General features: G+C 50.1%; 1 protein-coding gene across 1 annotated transcript in view; it reads left to right on the forward strand.

Moving 5' to 3' along the window:
• The window catches only part of mast2 (microtubule associated serine/threonine kinase 2), a gene marked incomplete at its 5' end in the record, with an annotated part of 130,315 nt that overhangs the window by 22,094 nt on the left and 92,513 nt on the right, over positions 1-15,708 (forward strand). Inside the window, 2 exon segments of the mRNA XM_080528135.1 lie at positions 9,049-9,193; positions 11,225-11,367. Of these exon segments, the coding sequence (XP_080384261.1) occupies positions 9,049-9,193; positions 11,225-11,367 (288 nt within the window).

Below are 15,708 nucleotides of genomic sequence, written 5' to 3' on the forward strand. Positions count from 1 at the left end.
TTCCTGGTGATCTACTGTATGTGAAATCCCGTCACCCCTCTCCTATGTTGCTCTTCCTTCAGAGCAGGGCTGTGTACTTTGGACCGGCTCCAGAAACATATGGTTCGTTTAGTAGTCCTCAGGCAGACCTGCACAGCCCAGCCGAGGTGGGGGGAGAAGGGGGGGTGGGGGGGCGGGGGGGATGGAGTAGGGGGACGAGGACATTGATTTAACTAGGCACAGGCTGTACTTTCACTGTCTTACAGGTGGGAGGCTCATTACCAGACAGTACCTGGAGCAGGGCCCATTTTAGCAGTAGCAGCAGCAGCAGCAGCAGCAGCAACATAATCAGTAAGACTAGACAAACAGATAGATAGTGTAATCTAAAACACTGGCTTGTGCTATCAACACAGTCAGCTACAGCCCAAGCCTCTGTCCCCCATCAAGCCCTTAGCTGCAGCAGCGCTGCAGTACTTCTGTGGACGTTTGGCGGACCTGGCTAGCTGCTGATTCATTCCACTCCATTTAACCCATGTTGACCTTTTCTTTTCTTTTTTTCTTTTTCTTTTTTACAATGAGCATTTGGCCTCTCAATGCGTCATTGTCCACAGTGTCATTGGGAGAGCGGTTGAGATCAGACCTGTCTGGGCTGGTGGTGGTTCTGCGCTGGCTGGATGTGCCAATGCTGACAGAGGGAAATGTGGGATCAGTCCATGTCCCCTGCCTGTACAGTCTAGCATAGGCAGTTTTTTTTTGGGGGGGGTGTGTGTGTGTGAGTGTGTGTCTGTAAGTGTGTGTGTGTGTGTGTGTGTGTGCGTGTGCGTGAGTGTGCGTGCGAGTGTGCGTGCGTGTGTGCGAGAGCATCCATCGAGGTCCCATAAGAGGTGGTAGGGCTGGGTTCGGAATGGGGGTGATGAGAGCTCCTTGGGGGGGCCTAGTGTGGTGTGGGGGCGTGTGTGGAAGAGGGGGGTTGTGTGGGCAACCAGCCATGAACAACTGCTCAGGTTGGAACAACCCCACACCCTGCTGTTGACAGATGTGATGGATTATAGATGTGCGCATTACATTATTTGGGGGGCCCCCGCTGTGGACGCCAGGCACAAGATAAATGTCTCTCAAATAAATACACCACAAAACAGACAGACCGCTGGGAACAGAGGGATAGGAGGAGGAGGACACCCCATTAAGAAGGCCTGTTATTACATCCTCCCCTGTGTCAGTGATGGAACATGGGTGCTCTGGGCCACTTCCCCCCCCTGTCTTTGTGCTACACCCTGCACTTTCCATATGTATAGTGAATGGTAACATGGAGGGGACCGTCACGTGACTGCTCTCAGCAGCACCACAGTTGATATCTACTGCAGCTACTACTGGTGGTGAAAGAAACATGTTGCTCCCCCCACACCTGGCTTATGCTTCCCCCTCAGCACTAAAAGTATTTAACAAGGCCTGTATAGGTAACGAGCCAACTGTCTGAGCCTAAGTAGGTGTGACGGGACATTTTGGTCAACGTTGACTGTAGCGGAACAGGGACGGATGGGCCCGTAGACCGGGAGAGGCTAGTATAAATCCCTCTGTCAGGTTTCATAATATTTCATATTCTTAAGAAGAGAGCCGTCCGGTACGGTCTATGAGCTCCGCAGAGAGTCCGACACATAACCTTTTGGCTTATCGCAGAGTCGTGTCCCCCCCCCCAGCGGTGAGTAATCCTTCGTTAAGCTTATGTAAACCGCATCGATAGATTTATTGCTTAAGTAAGCACAACGCAAGCCCCTCTCCAGCCCTGTGCTGCTGCGGGGGGGGGGGGGGGGGGGGGCGCCTGCTCCTGTCAAGAGGTTGGAGGACTTATTCCTTCATGAGCGCATTCGCATCAGGAGGAGGCTGGTGGAGGGTAGAACAACATCGGAGGACGGGGCTCCGTTTGTAACGCGCGGAGGCAGGGGAATGAGCTCACGTTGCCTGTTCCCATGGTGGACAGGGGCATGTTTGCTGTTCTGCTGGTGAAGCAACAGGACACGCCGTGCTGTGTCACTCGCCTTTGGAAACAGAACAAACAGTAACGGTCTCTTCACCTTGCTTTCCCGAGCTTGTCCTCCGCGACCCACATCACCGTGTTCTTGTTTATGAATGTATAGCCTATGAGGGACTAGTAGGTGTCCAGTACGGGTTCCAGTCACGTGTCTGAGAATGTGGCACTTGCTGCTGCTGGGGGCACATGCTATCAGATTAGCTTTAGCTCAGGTTGGCTCAGGTTTGCTCAGGTTTGCAATGCAAGTGTGTGATCATGTGATCAGCTGACGTCCCTGTTTGTCTAGTTTGGCAGTGAGAGATTCCCCCTCGTGAGACGAGGTCAGAGAGTGTGGAGGTCACAGTGGACGGTGGACATATCAGGCAGAGGGGCTAAGCTGTGGATTTGGCCTGTCTCCATATGGAGATGGGGGATTGATCTGTGCATTGAATGCATCAATGTCGGTGTTAACAACAGTGCTGAGGTGTGTGTCGTGTGTGTGTGGTAAGTCTGCCACCTACATAAAAATCCAATACATAAGTCTGCCACCTACCTGTGTGGGAGTGAACTGCAGCAGAGGCGTTGAACATACTCCACGTAATGCTTACGTGCATGCTTACGTGCGTGTAGTCTATACATTTGCGTGTGCTATATGGCGTTTCTGTCATGATTTGCATATCCCTGCGATACGTATCTGCGCACCGGAGAGAGACGGACTATCAGTCTGGCCAGGGTGCCCGGTGGCCCGCTGGCTCTGTGTCTGCATGAGGCTGTGTGGTGACAACTGTGATCCATCACATCCCAGCCAGCCAAGGCTTAACCCCCCTCCTCACACCCTCTCTCTTTCTCTCGCCCGCCCCCTCTTGCAGTGCCACAGAGGAGTAATGTGGGCTGAGTTTAAGGGGTTTCTATAAGGGATGGAGGAGCTCCAGAGCGTGGGCTTAGTAACACCAGTATAATCTCTTCATAGCGGTGTACTCTCGTACAGCCAGGGCCTTATGCAAGCTAAAGGACCTCTGGTTGTTTGCAAACCAAGCCCCCTGTAAAAAAAATGTTTTGCCTGACGACAGAATTGCATGACTGTTTTTCCTCAGTCCAGCTCAAGTCTACATAAGTCTGCCACCTACCTGTGTGGGAGTGAACTGCAGCAGAGGCGTTGAACATACTCCATCATCCACTCACTGTCACCTCCACATGCCTGTCACTGTCTTACCTGCTACCGTTTCACTCCATATGCAACCTAGCCTAGTGCCTAGCCTACTGTAAACCTTGCTAGTGCCTAGCCTGCTGTAAACCTGCCTAGTGCCTAGTGCCTAGCCTACTGTAAACCTGCCTAGTGCCTAGCCTACTGTAAACCTTGCTAGTGCCTAGCCTGCTGTAAACCTGTCTAGTGCCTAGTGCCTAGCCTACTGTAAACCTGCCTAGTGCCTAGCCTACTGTAAACCTGCCTAGTGCCTAGCCTACTGTAAACCTGCCTAGTGCCTAGTGCCTAGCCTGCTGTAAACCTGTCTAGCCTACTGTAAACCTGCCTAGTGCCTAGCCTAGCCTACTGTAAACCTGCCTAGTGCCTAGCCTAGCCTGCTGTAAACCTGTCTAGTGCCTAGCCTAGCCTACTGTAAACCTGCCTAGTGCCTAGCCTACTGTAAACCTTGCTAGTGCCTAGCCTGCTGTAAACCTGTCTAGTGCCTAGTGCCTAGCCTACTGTAAACCTGCCTAGTGCCTAGCCTACTGTAAACCTGCCTAGTGCCTAGCCTACTGTAAACCTGCCTAGTGCCTAGTGCCTAGCCTGCTGTAAACCTGTCTAGCCTAGCCTACTGTAAACCTGCCTAGTGCCTAGCCTAGCCTAGCCTACTGTAAACCTGCCTAGTGCCTAGCCTAGCCTAGCCTGCTGTAAACCTGTCTAGTGCCTAGCCTACTGTAAACCTGTCTAGTGCCTAGCCTAGCCTACTGTACACCTGTCTAGTGCCTAGCCTAGCCTGCTGTAAACCTGTCTAGTGCCTAGCCTAGCCTGCTGTAAACCTGTCTAGTGCCTAGCCTAGCCTAGCCTACTGTAAACCTGCCTAGTGCCTAGCCTAGCCTAGCCTGCTGTAAACCTGCCTAGTGCCTAGCCTAGCCTACTGTAAACCTGTCTAGTGCCTAGCCTAGCCTACTGTAAACCTGTCTAGTGCCTAGCCTAGCCTACTGTAAACCTGCCTAGTGCCTAGCCTAGCCTGCTGTAAACCTGTCTAGTGCCTAGCCTACTGTAAACCTGTCTAGTGCCTAGCCTAGCCTGCTGTAAACCTGTCTAGTGCCTAGCCTAGCCTACTATAAACCTGTCTAGTGCCTAGCCTAGCCTACTGTAAACCTGTCTAGTGCCTAGCCTAGCCTACTGTAAACCTGTCTAGTGCCTAGCCTACTGTAAACCTGTCTAGTGCCTAGCCTAGCCTGCTGTAAACCTGTCTAGTGCCTAGCCTAGCCTACTATAAACCTGTCTAGTGCCTAGCCTAGCCTACTGTAAACCTGTCTAGTGCCTAGCCTACTGTAAACCTGCCTAGTGCCTAGCCTAGCCTGCTGTAAACCTGTCTAGTGCCTAGCCTAGCCTACTGTAAACCTGTCTAGTGCCTAGCCTACTGTAAACCTGTCTAGTGCCTAGCCTAGCCTACTGTAAACCTGTCTAGTGCCTAGCCTAGCCTACTGTAAACCTGCCTAGTAGCCTAGCCTACTGTAAACCTGTCTAGTGCCTAGCCAAGCCTACTGTAAACCTGTCTAGTGCCTAGCCTAGCCTACTGTAAACCTGCCTAGTGCCTAGCCTGCTGTAAACCTGTCTAGTGCCTAGCCTAGCCTACTGTAAACCTGTCTAGTGCCTAGCCTAGCCTACTGTAAACCTGTCTAGTGCCTAGCCTAGCCTGCTGTAAACCTGCCTAGTGCCTAGTGCCTAGCCTACTGTAAACCTGTCTAGTGCCTAGCCTAGCCTACTGTAAACCTGTCTAGTGCCTAGCCTAGCCTGCTGTAAACCTGTCTAGTGCCTAGCCTAGCCTACTGTAAACCTGTCTAGTGCCTAGCCTAGCCTACTGTAAACCTGTCTAGTGCCTAGCCAAGCCTACTGTAAACCTGTCTAGTGCCTAGCCTAGCCTACTGTAAACCTGTCTAGTGCCTAGCCTAGCCTACTGTAAACCTGCCTAGTGCCTAGCCTGCTGTAAACCTGTCTAGTGCCTAGCCTAGCCTACTGTAAACCTGTCTAGTGCCTAGCCTAGCCTACTGTAAACCTGTCTAGTGCCTAGCCTAGCCTGCTGTAAACCTGCCTAGTGCCTAGTGCCTAGCCTACTGTAAACCTGTCTAGTGCCTAGCCTAGCCTACTGTAAACCTGTCTAGTGCCTAGCCTAGCCTGCTGTAAACCTGTCTAGTGCCTAGCCTAGCCTACTGTAAACCTGTCTAGTGCCTAGCCTAGCCTACTGTAAACCTGCCTAGTGCCTAGCCTACTGTAAACCTGTCTAGTGCCTAGCATAGCCTACTGTAAACCTGTCTAGTGCCTAGCCTAGCCTACTGTAAACCTGCCTAGTGCCTAGCCTACTGTAAACCTGTCTAGTGCCTAGCCTAGTCTACTGTAAACCTGTCTAGTGCCTAGCCTACTTTAAACCTGCCTAGTGCCTAGCCTAGCCTACTGTAAACCTGTCTAGTGCCTAGCCTAGCCTGCTGTAAACCTGTCTAGTGCCTAGCCTAGCCTACTGTAAACCTGTCTAGTGCCTAGCCTAGCCTGCTGTAAACCTGTCTAGTGCCTAGCCTAGCCTACTGTAAACCTGTCTAGTGCCTAGCCTAGCCTGCTGTAAACCTGTCTAGTGCCTAGCCTAGCCTACTGTAAACCTGCCTAGTGCCTAGCCTAGCCTGCTGTAAACATGTCTAGTGCCTAGCCTAGCCTGCTGTAAACCTGTCTAGTGCCTAGCCTAGCCTACTGTAAACCTGCCTAGTGCCTAGCCTAGCCTACTGTAAACCTGTCTAGTGCCTAGCCTAGCCTAGCCTGCTGTAAACCTGTCTAGTGCCTAGCCTAGCCTACTGTAAACCTGTCTAGTGCCTAGCCTAGCCTACTGTAAACCTGTCTAGTGCCTAGCCTAGCCTACTGTAAACCTGTCTAGTGCCTAGCCTACTGTAAACCTGTCTAGTGCCTAGCCTAGCCTACTGTAAACCTGTCTAGTGCCTAGCCTAGCCTGCTGTAAACCTGTCTAGTGCCTAGCCTAGCCTACTGTAAACCTGTCTAGTGCCTAGCCTAGCCTACTGTAAACCTGTCTAGTGCCTAGCCTAGCCTGCTGTAAACCTGTCTAGTGCCTAGCCTAGCCTACTGTAAACCTGCCTAGTGCCTAGCCTAGCCTACTGCAAACCTGCCTAGTGCCTAGCCTAGCCTACTGTAAACCTGTCTAGTGCCTAGCCTAGCCTGCTGTAAACCTGTCTAGTGCCTAGCCTACTGTAAACCTGTCTAGTGCCTAGCCTAGCCTACTGTAAACCTGTCTAGTGCCTAGCCTAGCCTACTGTAAACCTGCCTAGTGCCTAGCCTAGCCTACTGTAAACCTGTCTAGTGCCTAGCCTAGCCTACTGTAAACCTGCCTAGTGCCTAGCCTACTGTAAACCTGCCTAGTGCCTAGCCTAGCCTACTGTAAACCTGTCTAGTGCCTAGCCTAGCCTACTGTAAACCTGCCTAGTGCCTAGCCTAGCTTACTGTAAACCTGTCTAGTGCCTAGCCTACTGTAAACCTGCCTAGTGCCTAGCCTAGCCTGCTGTAAACCTGCCTAGTGCCTAGCCTAGCCTACTGTAAACCTGCCTAGTGCCTAGCCTACTGTAAACCTGTCTAGTGCCTAGCCTAGCCTGCTGTAAACCTGCCTAGTGCCTAGCCTACTGTACACCTGTCTAGTGCCTAGCCTAGCCTACTGTAAACCTGCCTAGTGCCTAGCCTAGCCTACTGTACACCTGTCTAGTGCCTAGCCTACTGTACACCTGTCTAGTGCCTAGCCTAGCCTACTGTAAACCTGCCTAGTGCCTAGCCTAGTCTGCTGTAAACCTGTCTAGTGCCTAGCCTAGCCTGCTGTAAACCTGCCTAGTGCCTAGCCTAGCCTACTGTAAACCTGCCTAGTGCCTAGCCTAGCCTGCTGTAAACCTGTCTAGTGCCTAGCCTAGCCTGCTGTAAACCTGTCTAGTGCCTAGCCTACTGTAAACCTGCCTAGTGCCTAGCCTAGCCTACTGTAAACCTGTCTAGTGCCTAGCCTACTGTAAACCTGTCTAGTGCCTAGCCTAGCCTGCTGTAAACCTGCCTAGTGCCTAGCCTAGCCTGCTGTGGTTCACACCAGAGGAATGCACCATCAATGATGATCACACCTGTACACAGGTAGACAGGTAGACAGGTAGACAGGCAGAGAGGGACTCACCTTTCGGAATAGATTGAGCAATTCTATTGAGGAATGCAGCATTACTGGGCCCAGGACAGTCCGGACGGATTGTATGGCAGCTAGTGCTGAGGCACAAACATGTACATTTTCAAGCCTGCAAACTGTGACACTTTAAAATAATGTGAAAAAATACTCTTTGTGCAATATGACAACCCTAGTTGACTATCTGTGCAGTATAGTACAGTGGATTGTGTACATAGCCTTTATTGATGTAAACCAGCTCCTTACCTTCTTGTGATTTTATGCATCTATGCTTTTTCTAAAATTTGTTTTCTTTTTCCTTTCCTAACACCAGGGGAGCCACCCCTCCTAAATTTCGTTGTTTGGTACCTGTACTGTAGCAATGACAAATAAAGTCCATTCCATTCCATTCCATTCCATTACTGAACAGAGGTCACCTCACCTGTGATTTTGCCCCAACATGCGCACGGCAGCGTAGTGTGTGGAGCTGCTAGGCCTGTCCTATCGGCCTGGCCTTCACTAACGCAGCAACGTGTTTTGTGTCGGCTCGTGTGTCTATAGACCTACGTACAGAAGTGGGTGTGTGACGTGCGGTTGTGCTTCTCTGGGTTTGGATGGGTGAGTGTTTGGGTTGGCACATTGTTGTGTGTGCGTGTGTGTGTGTTGTGCTGTTTATCCCTGTGTCCCTCAGTGTGTGAGTGTGTGTCAGTGTGTGTGCTCCGCGGCCCTGCTGGCTGAGGGACGTCCTTCATGTGTGCAGCAGGAACTGGCCGGTTCGCTGCGGCTCGGCGGGTTTGACACGGGAAGACTCCAGATGTTTCTGGAACACTCCCACGTCAAGGGGCTTCGTCTTGCGGCTCGGGGAGAGGAACTGACCTCAGCGGCCGTGCCAGGTTTCCACGGTGACGGATGTTTCCGTGCTCTTTGAGAAGGAAAACAAAAAAGGGCCTGACTCACGGAGCTGGCTGTACATCCAGCGCGCGTGTGTGTGTGTGTGTGTGTGTGTGTGTGTGTCTCTGTGTCTCTGGTGATGCTCTTTGGAGTGGTCTCTATAGACAGTATCTCACTTTCTTTCCACCCATGACCACTGAATCAAGGTCAGCTGCTCTTTATTCTAGCCCTAATGGTAACCACTGTGAGCTCATCAGCAGAACTGTCCCTGTGCCAGTTCCTAGTCAAACCTGTTCCATCAGGAGTGGCTGACTGAGACAGGCCCGGTGTAGGTGCCTGCTGCTGTGTCCATGGGCAGTGAAGCAGAGCTGTGTGTGTGTGTGTGTGTGTGTGTGTGTGTGTGTGGCTGTGCTCTAAGCCCCTGTTAGATCCTGCCTTTATGGGACCTGTGTTAGCCATGAGGTTGGCAGGGGATCCGGTGTCTGTGTGCAGTTTGTACAGTGTTTTATGGCTTTGATTTGGCCCAGGGCCCACACACAGATGAGCCCTACAGTACAGTAGGGTTGGCTGGGCTCTCACTGCCCTGTCCTGTCCTGTCCTGTCCTGTCCTGCCTTTCAGGGATACACATAGGTTTAAGTCTTGGGATTTACTTTCTGCCCTTAATCCATGTATTTTTAACAGGCCTCTCTTTCGTCTCTCTCTCTCTCTCTCTCTCTCTCTCTCTCTCTCTCTCTCTCTCTCTCTCTCTCTCTCTCTCTCTCTCTGTCTCTCCATCTCTCGCTGTCCCTCTCTTCCAGAAGGAGTTTGCGGCGCCCCCTCCCCTGCTGTTCCGGAAGCTGAGTAACCCTGACCTGTCCCCTGCCGCTAACAAGACCAAACTGCACCGGCAGCTCAGCCAGGATGAGAGCCTCAGCCGCCGCCGCAGCAGCATGGCCATGACTGGTGAGACGCGCACGCACGCACACACGCACACACGTACACACGTACACACACACACACGCACACACGTACACACGTAGACACACACACACACAAACACACACTCACACACTCACACACACACACACACACACACACACACACACACACACACACACTCACACACACACACTCACACACTCACACACACACACACACACGCACACACGTACACACGTACACACACACACACACACACACACACACACACACACGTACACTCACACACACACACTCACACACTCACACACACACACACACACACACGCGCACACACGTACACACGCACACACACACACACTCACACACACACAATACACCCGACGCGAGGGAGACAAACACAGACTTCATTGAACCATGAAAGCTGCCTGCATGTTAACAAAGCAGAGCCCAAAACAGTTGATAACTTCACTTGTTCACTGTGGTCCTCTGTGACACACACACACACACACCCTAACCCTCTACCCCCCCCCACACACACACCCCCTAACCCTCTACCCCCCCCACACACACACCCCCTAACTAGGGATGCTCCGATTTATCGGCCACCGATTTAAATCGGCCGATTTCACTCCAAATGACTCGATCGGTGATCGGCAAAAATGGCCGACCGCAAAAACCGATTTTATTTTTTTATTTTTTATTTTTTTTTCTTTCCTGGGGAAGACAGATAACTGAACAGAAAACATAGGAGGACGTAACAGTATGTAAACCATGAAGGCCACGTTTATGATGTCTTTTATACAGCCATATCGACTGACTTGGGCTTCAGGCCCTAACTGGGTGATAGGCCAGACTTTTACTATGCCATAAAAATGGGTCTGCGTTTGCTTGGTGCCTAATGGATCAAAACTTTTGTCTAAAAAGCAAAAAATATGTAGGCTATCCAGTCAGTAGGCCTACAGTTATGTATTTTTTTTTAAATCGGTATCGGTATCGGTATCGGTTGATCTTGAGGAAAAAAATCGGTGATCGGTATCGGCCCCAAAAATCCAGATCGGAGCATCCCTACCCCTAACCCTCTACCCCCCCCCCCACACACACACACCCTAACCCTCTACCCCCCCCCCCACACACACACACCCTAACCCTCTACCCCCCCCCCCACACACACACACCCTAACCCTCTACCCCCCCACACACACACACCCTAACCCTCTACCCCCCCCCACACACACACACACCCTAACCCTCTACCCCCCCCCCCACACACACACACCCTAACCCTCTACCCCCCCACACACACACACCCTAACCCTCTACCCCCCCCCACACACACACACACCCTAACCCTCTACCCCCCCCCCCCACACACACACACCCTAACCCTCTACCCCCCCCCACACACACACACCCTAACCCTCTACCCCCCCCCCACACACCCCCCCTAACCCTCTATCCCCCCACACACACCCCCTAACCCTCTACCCCCCCGCACACCCCCCCTAACCCTCTACCCCCCCCCACACACACACCCCCCCTAACCCTCACCCCTGCCATACTTACATCGTTGTTCTGTGTCTGACTAGAACGCTTTGATTTCATTCTTAATTCATTGATAGCGTACAGATTGCCACGTACCCTCGTAGTACATGCGTTCATTGTATGATCAAAACAATATGATGGTTTTCTGTTAGCCTATTATGACACTTAGGTTGTGGGTTCGATTCCCTGCTGGGACCATATATACTGAAAATGTATGTGCTCACTGTACACACATCGCTTCGGATCAAAGCGTCAACTAAATGGCATATATTATTATATTACACGTGCAATACACACACACACACGCACAATACGCACACGCACAATACACACACACACACACACACACATACATGCGCAATACATACACACACAACTCACTCACCTACATAGACCCACATAAACACACACAGACACATGCAGACAAAGTCTGTTTATTGTTCGGCTTAGTCTCTCTCAGTCTGCTGTTTGGGTTGTAGTTGACCCAGTTTGTGGTCCCCCCCCACCCAGGTAAGCAGCTCCTGCCGCTGTCCAGCAGCCATCATGGTGGGGTGAGTCAGCTGGCCTGGCAGCCTCCCGGGGAGCCCAACAACCTGGTCCGCATGAGGAACCAGTCCTTTGGCCAGTCTGCACCATCACTCACCGCAGGACTGGTGAGTACAGCGCTGTACATACACACAGTCTCCCACACACACTCTGGCCAGTCTCCGCAGTGAGACCGATGATGACACAGACTCTGATTTGCTGCCCTGACACTCTCTCACACACTCAGCGTCAGTGTGCCTGTGTGCGTGCAAGCGAGTGAGATTGCAAGTGTGAGTGTCATACAGACCTAAAGGCTGCATCATGGCACTAGTAGACTTACTGAGAGTTGAAACACTGACGTCATTTTGAGCTGTGTGTGTGTGATTGTGCCACACTCTTTTCCTGCACAAGGGCGACACCTGCTGGATGTGGATGAAACTGTAGGTCTGGGTACTATCACGGTGCAGACTATTACCTATCACTGACCTATTACCCTTTACACTTTACCCTGATCTTTATCGTGATGGGTTCCTAGTCAAATGAACAGTTATATGACAGTGTGCAAAGTAAGGGTAACTAGACAGAAGCTGTTGAAGAGAGTGGTCTCAGGCATGGTCAGAGCCACCAGCAGATGGCAGCATTGCTCCATCTGTACAGTTCAATAACAGCTTGGTGTTGGTGAAGAGTGCTGTATGTTAGCTGAGACTCTACCATGAAGAACATAACCCACAGTCTGTACACCACAAGAACACAGGGCTAACAAGCATTTCCTTAATGAAGCAATAATGTGAATACCGAGGCAAAACAATCACATATGGTCACATATGGTCACATGGTCACATATGGTTTGCTGTATCGGCTGTATGGTCTTTCCTATCTTACGTTGCCACGTCGTGTTTTAGCTGGTTTGTACACAGCTTTATTTTGGTCCGTCAGAATGACATTATAAAACACCTAACTATCAACAACTAACAACTAACTATCCTTTAAAAACATTTCTAACATTGACATTCTAACATGACATTTGAAAATATCCAGCATTGCGTAATTTAGCCGACAGGAAATTGTGCATGCAATCCAAAACGGAAAATATGACCCGCTGAGCTATTTTAGCTGTGCAAATAATCATCGTTTATTATATTTCTCATGGAGACGTTTATTAAAGTTTTCCTCTACTTAACAACCCCCCAATTCCTCTCTCCTCACTGAATTTTCTTCTTAAACCAACTCCATGTGCATCTGTCTGGAGGCGGAGAGGACAGTTTACCACAATTACTTTTCCTCGTCTATGCTCTCCGTGTCCTATTAGCCGCGTACCATACCCCAGGGTACTCCTGTCTGCCTGTCAATCTACAGGGTCTGTTATTGCACTGAACGAGTTACGTTAGTTGTTGGGTAAAAACACCTGAACCCCTCTGTCCCATTGAACAGTTCCCGAGGGCATCGATGATGAGACTGACAGAATCACCACAAGGTCTGGTTTGGAACCAGGGACCTCTCGCATGGATGCTACAGACCTAAACCGTTACCCCAGGAGGACGTCCTCGTGGTACGAGGGCAATATTCTGGGCTTTAGAAGTCGCTGGCAGAGATATCTCATCCCCTAAGGGTGTGATTACCAATCACCGCCGCTACATCTACTTCATGTCAGTTTCGGACCGCTTCACAGTGGCCATCGGGCATCGTGTTGACATCTTACCATCTGTAGGCTTATGAGTTGGTCCCCTGCCAATGTTGGGCTGGTGTAACGTGGCTGTTTGATGTTATATCATGACACACGTGGTTATGCATGCTATGTGAACAACATGCCTGGTGCGTGTGTCCCGGGAGGCCCTCTGGTCAGACGCTCATACAGGAGGACACCTGATGGGGGGTAGAGGAGCTGCTGGAGCTTGTCTGCAGGGAGACAGCCCCGCATGGCCAGATGGTGTTTACCTTACAGCTAACGGTGTAGGGCCTAGATAAGAGAGTGTGTGCACGTGCATGCGTGTGAGTGAGTGCGTGCGTGTGTTTTGATAAGGACACACACACAGTTACGTATTCCTGGAAATCACCTAGTAACCCCTCTAAGTGCCTGGTGGCCAGGAACTGGTGTGTTTTTTATTTTATTTTTAATTTTTTTAAATCACGTTTTATTTAAGCAGGGACTCACGTTGAGACTACGGTCTCTTTTGCAAGGGAGCCTTGTGTCATGCCCGATTTACCTTTATACGACATTATAAAAAACACACATCAAAACACAAACAATCACATTGTTCATCAAAGAGGTCCTCCATCAATATTTGAAGAGTATGCCCTGAGAACAGCACCTGGACAGGAAAGCTTTGCCATACTGTTGGAATACGAACACACCTCATTATCCTCCATCTCTCTATTTCCATCACAGCCTTCATCTGACAATGCCCTCAACTGACTATTGATGCTCAATTTGCTTTAGGTTTGAGTGCAGCTTTGAAAGCCGTTTGTGGGCTTGATGAGAGAGATGGAGAGAGCATTAACATAAAGTCACATTTGCATATCATTCAACATTTGTGGAAAAAATACAGAGAAGAAATGAAAGACTTAAGGTAACCTGAATAAACACTGAGGGGACTGCTATTGTTCCATCATGGTTGTTATTCTTACGGCTTGGCCATTAAACCACACTCAGGTGGTCACAGGAGATGAGCGACGCCTTTGAGGTTTGAGATCGTAACTCTGACAGAAAGGCGCCCGCCTTGTTGTCATCCGTTTACTCGCTCGCACAAATTACCATTTCCTTTTCACTTGCAGATTATAATAACCCCACGTCCGCTATCGTTTGCCAAGACACGGAAAGGTCAAGTGTACTAAAACGCGTAGGGTGTTTTCCTTGCGGAGTGTGTGTGTGTGTGTGTGTGCGGGTACGTGTGCCTGTGTTCATGCTTTTATCTATAGAGCAGCGTTCTGCTTCAAAGGATTAGTGGAGTGGGTATTCACTTTTTACTGTCCTCTGCGATTAGTTTTTTTTCGTATAATTTAAGGTAAGGATAAAACAGTGTGGCTGGTAGGTGGTCCTGTTATTGACCGTGTCAACTGTAATAATGTAATTCACGATTTAATTAAAAATGATTTTTTTTTAATGTCCAAATGTTGAGACTTCCGTCAAGAAGAATAACTTCTTTCTTACTTCAGCGACCTCGTTCACAGGGACTCGTGAACATCTTAACCGGAATGAGCTGACTGTGCTGTGTGTGAAATATACATGAGCACAGCATGAATAATTACTTAATAGTCATTTTTCAAAGCGAAAAAAGATAAGGACGGCTCTCTGACATCATTCAGACGTGTCTGAGTCCCGACTCGTCATCTGTTCCCTCCAGCCGGCCAGTCTCATGGAGTGGGACACAGGGCCCTGTGCCTTTGACTGAGCCCCATTCAATCAAAGCCGATGACCGTTTCAAAAGTGTTTTTGAGCCTAAACTGATTACCGGTTTGATTGAATATGTCTCTTACTGCGTCCCTTACTGTGTCTGCTGCTGTGCGTCTCTTTGTCGAGGTGTTACTGGGTACCAGTGTCCCATTATGTCTTCTCTGGGGCTGTGGCCGGAAGCCTCTTGGTTCACATGTGACTGATGTTCGCATCTGTCAGATGAATACTGGTCCATGCTGTTTCCCCCCCCCCCCACCTCTGTGCAGCAGCACCACATTGCAGAGGTTTGCTGAAGGGGAACGATGACTCACGCTCCCCATTCAAGGTTGCCGAAGGGAAGGAAGTGAGATGGAGAAGAGAAATCTATATATTTTTTTTATGCATCTCTTTTCCCTGGTTTTGCCTCTCTCTCTCGCTTGTATTTCCTGCTTTGTCATATTCATAATTCATATGCAAAAGAGGACACTGGGTACCTGGCTGCTGTCACCTGGTGGGACTGGGAGGTTCTGAAGATAGCTGCAGCTAGCCCAGATACCACACTGTCCCGTGGTGCCGGTGCATGGGTATATTGAGATCCCTGTGTCATGATTCGGGCCCGTATGCAGAACTAGCTGGATGGGATGGCATTGCAGACACTGTGTCCTTCATTAATGTGTCCTAGCTAGTTGCAGCAAATCCTCTTATGTAAAAAGGAGCAGCCGACTGCAGGCAAGGAGAGAGAGAGAGAGAATCTCGAAGCAGAGGCCCTGCATGACAGGACTGCATACTTTGTCTCTCTGCAGGGAATCTCTCCTGTCACAGTGGGAGCACAATCTGATGGGCCTTTGATTGTGAAATGATGGCAAGGAAATCACGTTTCACATTCCCTAGATGGATAATGATGGATGAGTTCAGGGATGTAGTGGTTGTTTTCTACGGCTCACATTCTGTTAATGCATTTAAATAAATTGCGGTTTAAGACGTGGTTGTATTTGGCTACTAAATGTTTTGTTACACAGCCTCTCTTCTTCCCTGAGGGAGACGGGCGGAGGGAGGGAGGAATCTCAGTCAGGAAGAATGCAGACAGCGGGGGGGGGGT

This window comes from Nansenia antarctica (genome assembly GCF_963989245.1).
Source record: "Nansenia antarctica genome assembly, chromosome: 1".
NCBI lineage: Eukaryota > Metazoa > Chordata > Actinopteri > Argentiniformes > Microstomatidae > Nansenia > Nansenia antarctica.